General features: G+C 28.2%; 1 protein-coding gene across 1 annotated transcript; it reads right to left on the bottom strand.

Moving 5' to 3' along the window:
* Positions 1-1,164: 1,164 nt before the first annotated feature.
* Positions 1,165-5,249, bottom strand: LOC136077156 (uncharacterized). Its single transcript, XM_065791864.1, has 4 exons — positions 2,146-5,249; positions 1,911-2,042; positions 1,520-1,684; positions 1,165-1,268 (listed from the first exon to the last, which is right to left on the bottom strand). Exon 1 carries the CDS (start codon positions 4,583-4,585, stop codon positions 2,573-2,575), a length of 2,013 nt encoding a protein of 670 aa, XP_065647936.1. The 5' UTR covers positions 4,586-5,249; the 3' UTR covers positions 1,165-1,268; positions 1,520-1,684; positions 1,911-2,042; positions 2,146-2,572.
* Between the last annotated feature and the right edge of the window lie 1,425 nt (positions 5,250-6,674).

The following is a 6,674-nucleotide window of genomic DNA, read 5'->3' on the forward strand; positions in this document are numbered from 1 at the left end:
ATCTAGATTAACATTAACAGCTGTTAATGTATAACTCAGATGATTTTTGTCCGTATGTAGTATAAATTGAATGAACAATCTGTATAAAGCACTTCAGAATTTATAAGCATAAGAAAATTTTATATAATAATAAAAATATTTTATATTAATGTAAAAATATATTATTATATAAAAATATATATTAACAAAAAAATATAATATATTAACAAAAAATACCTATAATTATCTTCATTAAATTTGTTTTTCGAAAACTCTCTTTTTTGTTACCAGCCAAGTTAAATAAACTTATCAGTTTATTTGACATCAATCTAAATAAATAAATGATAAAAATAAAAACCAAACCCAATCATAAGCAGTTTAAAAATTATGGAAACCAGTTTTAAAATTACGTTCTACTAATATGCATGAAACATGCAATGATCTTAGAGATTAGGAATAGTTAGTGTATCTGATAGGGTGAGTCAGGGAGGGTGGTTTAGGGATGTAGAGCATAAAGATGCAGATAATTGGTAATCAGCATGTAGAGAGTTAGCAGATTTAGGAGGTATAGAAGTGAAAACATGAAAAAAAAATTGGAGAGAGTGTGTTACAGATGACATGAAAAAGCAAACACATACTTCACAAGCATTGCTTTCACAGTTGCATAACTGGAATTACCACCAACATTTGATAATTGACGCTTCTAAAAATAATGAACAGTGCAAATAATTAACATTTTGTTCATAACTTAAATGTTGTAGTTACTAGTCATACTAGTTCTAAATGACAAAGCTGGTTACCAAATCCGAGAAAATAGGTCAACAGGTAAAACCATGATAATACATGATTTAATCATCATTTCTTGTTTAAGGCTTTTAATTTATTTTTTAGAAAAGTACTACTTCTTACTATATTTTTTTCTACTTCTTTATCTGATAAAGAGGAGTCAAATTTTTTGAACTCTTCTACCGTATCAATCTGTGAAACATCTAATGATGAACTATCTGCTCTTAGTATATTTTTAATGCCCTCCATTTCATCACGAATGTCTGTTAGTAGATGGAGCACTTTGTATTGAAATTCTGAAAATTAAATAAAAGTGGTTATGAAAAACTTTAAAAGTATAATAAAGACAATATACTTTGAAAATTAACATATTTACATACATCCTTCTTCTAAAGGGAATTTTGCATTATTCGACTTTTTTTTTGAATTTTCTATTTGAGAACTATCTGATTTTAAACTAACATCAGTTGGAATTAACTTCTTCATCGGTGCTTTTTGGGATACTGAAAAAGTAAAGCAAATTGTGTGAATATAGCTATGATAAATTATAAAAGATGATTCTTCTCATAGTCAAAAAAAAAAAGAAAAAAAAAAAAAAGAAGCTGCATAAAACATACCAAGAAATTACAGTACAAAACAGATAAATTTGTAGTTTATAAACAAGAGTTAAAAATGTAAACATGTGTATGTTTACAAATGGTTATTAAATGACAACTATAATATAATTTATGACAAATATAGAATATGAACTTACTTATTTTAGCTAATGAAGACTTTAAAGGAACATTCATGTTTTCTAGTATTGTTTTTTTTGATGATAATTTTGAGGGTCTGTCTGGGGTCATTACCAGCCTTTTAACAGCATGTGACTTGGAGATATTTGATAAGCATCTGAAGTTTGTTATGTCAGGATATGTTACTAAAACAGAATTTAATCCAACAAAAATATTAGTTTTAAAAGTTGACACAAAAATAACAATCAAGTTTCACACACACACACACACACACACACACACACACACACACACACACACACACACACACACACACACACACACACACACACACACACACACACATATATATATATATATATATATATATAAAATAACTTTGCAAACATATAATTTTTTTTAACATCATACAGTTTAGATCAGGTCTTGGTAACATTTTCTTTTTCTTGGTCTTTTTTTTGTGGGGATCTTTTTTTTCGAGCACCTCATTTTCAATTTCATTTGAAGTGGTAAACTCAAAATTTTCGCATAACTCTCTTTCATCTTTTAATAAAATTTTAAAAAGTATTAACACACCAAACATAAGATGTTTGGTGTGTTAATACAAAAAACTTTTAATTTAACTATACAAACACATACTATTTACCATCTCTAACTTTCTCTTTTAACTTAACAAACTTGTGCCACGATGGATCAGGTGGAGTCAGTTCTTTGTATGCTCTGAGGACATTTCCTCCTGACGGCCAATATATATAATCTTCATCTACCCAGACTGACGGTATAACACCTTCCTCTTCCAAATTTTCTTCCACCCAAACTGCTCTGCACCAAGCCATTTTTATTAAATTTTTCAATGTGTTTTCTAAAAAATATATTTTTATGAAATAAACAAATGAAAAGAGCAAGACTATTTCTTTGAAAACGATAAAACAAATATCATAACATAGAATTTAGAAATATTATTATTTGACATTTACAATCCAAAAGAAACATTTAAAATGGGCTAAGTTCATTCATTGCTAATGACACCCTTGAATTAAAAAACAACACAGTAAAGACTTATTTGAGGAAAATCACCCTCTTTCTATTTCATGCAAAACAGGAAATATTGCTAATCCACGTTGTTCCGGTAAGCATACACATTTCCTAATAAAACAAGCTCTATAAAGGATCTTACTCTTCAATTTTACATTGCTTCGATGTGGAAGTAACACTATGTTTAGATATGAAGACCGAATTGGCGTATTATACACATCTTCCAAATGCCTAATTTTTACTACATCACATAAAAAAGAATCATCTAATATGATTTCTTTAACAAATGCAATGCTGTTGTTTTTAAGAAGAAAGCAATTATCTTTTCCTCCACTAGATATCTTGGTTGAGAGGTTTTTTTTTGTTAGAAACCCAAATGAACTTTCCCATTGAGTTTGTCTTTTTACAATTTGTGCAACTGGATTAGAAGAACCTTTTACAGCTTTCTTTACACGCTGAAGAAAATTTTCATAAGGAAAACATGATATTGTGTTTAATGAACTATTATAGTTTAAACAATCATCAGGTAAATGTAATAGATTATGAATATTGTACACTGTAAATGTATTTCCATATATATATTTGCAATTATAAACGAACTGTGTTATTAAACTCCTTGCATAACCAATATACTGCATGCGAAAGTTATTATCAGACTGTAACATAATACTTATTGCAATGCTTAATGCCAAGAAATGTTTGTATGAATCTTTAGATAAAATACATCGTAGAACAACAGGACCGCTATACAAAAGAAATTGACGAAATTCAGTTGCTTTCCATCGATCTAAGTCATTGAGACTCCGTGGCTGACGTACAAATTCACTTGGCATGTGTCCATTTAATGATAGGAGACAGCTTGAAATTTCTTCAAATTGATGAGCAGCTATTTTACCACCAGGACCTTTTTTCCAATAATTCAATAACCTACGGACAACACCTAAACATACAAGATGCATGTAGTCCAAAGGGAAATTGTTGATCATATCTAAATTAATCAAAACTAAAGGAGATATAGATGTTTGATGGTGATTATATCCATAATTTTTAAATGTAATGTTTTCCCTTAGAGGATAATCAATCTCATCGTTAAAAACAACACGACCTTCATGTGTTCCATGAATACAACATCTTTCACAAGAGTCATAACCAGTATGGGATATGATACATTTCAAAAACTCTCTGGCAGGGGCATCACACAAGAAACACTTAACATTTACATCATATTGGTTACCATTGATTGATACACTATGTTCCATCAACTCAATTAACTCTGCAACAAAGTCCTCTAAATAATCATTAATTGAATCAGGTTTTTTGTTTCCACAATACAATGCAACAACAAATATATCAAAGTCACCAAAAGAAGCTAAAATTGGCCACAACTGTGTACTGCTTGACTTATACAATGGCAAACCATCAATGCTAAAACACAATGCAATGCATCTTTCAGTGAAATTGTGATGCAAAAATATTGTTTCTAAACTTTTTTTAATACCTAAATAGGTATATGTACCTCCACATTTTTGTATAATATTAACTTTCCTTGGAGTTTGCAAAAGTGTTCTGGCATCTTTTGGAAGTTCAAGCCCCTCTTCACGAAGTATATTAAGAAGCTCATTGACAGAAGCTCTAGTCCATCTGTTACGAATGGAGCAAGCAGTAAGTTTTTGGCAAAGGCTATAATTAGAATCATCAAATTTAGTATCATCATCATTGTCAATGTGGCTCAAGACAGGTAAATCAGATTCATATGATTCATCAGCATCTGAAAGAGTACATGAATCATTATTACTGCTGCTATCAGATTCACGAAGAATGCAACTGCTATTTGAATGGTCAGAGAGATTTAATTCAGCACAGACTAGATTTTCATGTTTTTCAATCTCAAAAGTTTCATCATAATTAAAATCTAGTAATCCAAGCACTTTTTTATTTGTAGTTTTCCATTTTTTTACATAAGCTGCCATTATCATAATATTAGTTGTGCTTTTTAAATAAATGACTGACACTTTTGTAAAATAAATACTTTTATTAACTAAAAAACACATAATACTTAATATATATTAATCAGTTACAGTCTTATTAAGTCATCATTTACTATCCAAGTTAGTTTTAGTTAATGCACTGCTCCATGTCGATCAAAGTAAATCAAATTGAAGAAATTTCTATTAGTTATCAAAATTAGTTATAGTAACTAATCTTGAGCTTGTTATATAATATAAATAATATAAAAAACTTTACATGTAAGTAAAAACTAAAATAAGAATCATATTGATATTAATAATAATAACAACAACCATAATATAGTACCAGTGTAAAGGCTATACACTATTATTTTTTATAGTAAATAAAATTTAAGTGGTATATACCTTACTTACTTTTTTTTTTAAATTTATATGCTATCTTTTTATGTTTCCTAACAGTTACCTAAATAGTAATTGTGAACTCGTCGAAGATTTTTCAATTACTATTTAGGTAACTATTTGGTAACATAAAAAGATAACATATAAAGAAACATATATGTTTCTTTATATGTTACCTTTTTATGTTACCAAATAGTTACCTAAATAGTAATTGAAAAATCTTCGACGAGTTCACAATTACTATTTAGGTAACTGTTAGGAAACATAAAAAGATGGCATATAAATTTAAAAAAAATACTCGGATCCAAGTATAAGAATCGCCATTATTGAAATCCATGCTTTTACGCGCTAGCAGCCGCGAAAAAGCCGTTCAAAGAAGGTCATGAAAAGTAATATTACTCGCTATATAGCGATCAATTTATTTATTTCGTTACATTTTCGGGACGGACAAGAAAAAGACGTTCATAAGACGCTTTGTTAAGGTTCAGATTGTCTTTCAATCGAGAGGACGTGAAATGAATGTGCATAAGACGTCTTTATTCCGCCGTGTGCCCACTGGGATGTATATGTATGTAATATATATACATATATATTATACATTTGTGTTTATATATATATATATATATATATATATATATATATATATATATATACATATATATATACATATGTATAAATTAGCAAGAACCTGTCTATTAGTCGCTTTTCATTTATTAGTTCGAGATGCCATAAAAAACTCCTTTACATTTAAAAGTTCTTTTACATTTGAAAGTTCCATTTACATCACATTTGTATCAAAAATGCGTCTTCAATAAAAAAAAAAATAAGTCTTGATGATTGCGTGATTTAACTAATTTAATTTTGATTTAAAAAAACATTATGGATCTTTTTCGTATGAAAAATGTATTGGACGTGGAAAAGACGTTCAAAAGACGTTTAAAATTTAAATATGACGGACGCTAATTAAACGTCCAAAGGACGTCTGTTTTAGGCCCCGTGCCCACTGGGTTGCGCTCTTGATTAAAATAATTTCTTTTCATACAAGTTTACAAGTTATATATTAATGAATTATGTTAACATACAAGTTATAATTACAAGGTATAATTTTTGTGAATATTTATTTTTAAAGCTTCACTCATCGCTCTTAGAAAATGAAAGAACAGTTTAAAAAAATTAAAGTAGTAGAGGAAGAAAGAGGAAGAAAAGGAAAAATATATTCTGGATATTTTACCTAAACAATTTTCCGCAATTTTAAAATAAGACTAGAATGATCTATGCATATAATTCAAATCATATTTTAACATAACGATTTTGTTGTGATTAGCGCATTTAATGTTCGAACGTTGTGAAATAAATGGTTAACTATCTTTAATGAAGCTAATGATTTAGTCATGGCCTTCTTTATAGATATCTATAAAGAAGATTTGCCGTGGATTTAGTTTAACTTAGAAGCCAAGAAAAATAAAAGTAAGCATATCTAAAAAAATAATAATAAATTTATGTTTTATTAGAGAAAATAAATAAGAATTAAATTGTTATTTGTAATTTATTTACTAATAACCCGTATTATGGATTGCCTACTGCTAGTTAAATACTAAGACTATGATAGCAAGAGTTTTCAAGTAATCATTTATTGCAATATTTTATATAAGAAAAGAACGATTAAATTTTTAAAGAAATTTACGATTTGTCTGATTCTTTCAAACGATCTTACAAAAAGTTATATGTAATTTATTTTATCTATTTATTTTAGTTTTTATAGAAAAAATGAACT

Source organism: Hydra vulgaris, chromosome 02 (assembly GCF_038396675.1).
Source record: "Hydra vulgaris chromosome 02, alternate assembly HydraT2T_AEP".
Lineage (NCBI taxonomy): Eukaryota > Metazoa > Cnidaria > Hydrozoa > Anthoathecata > Hydridae > Hydra > Hydra vulgaris.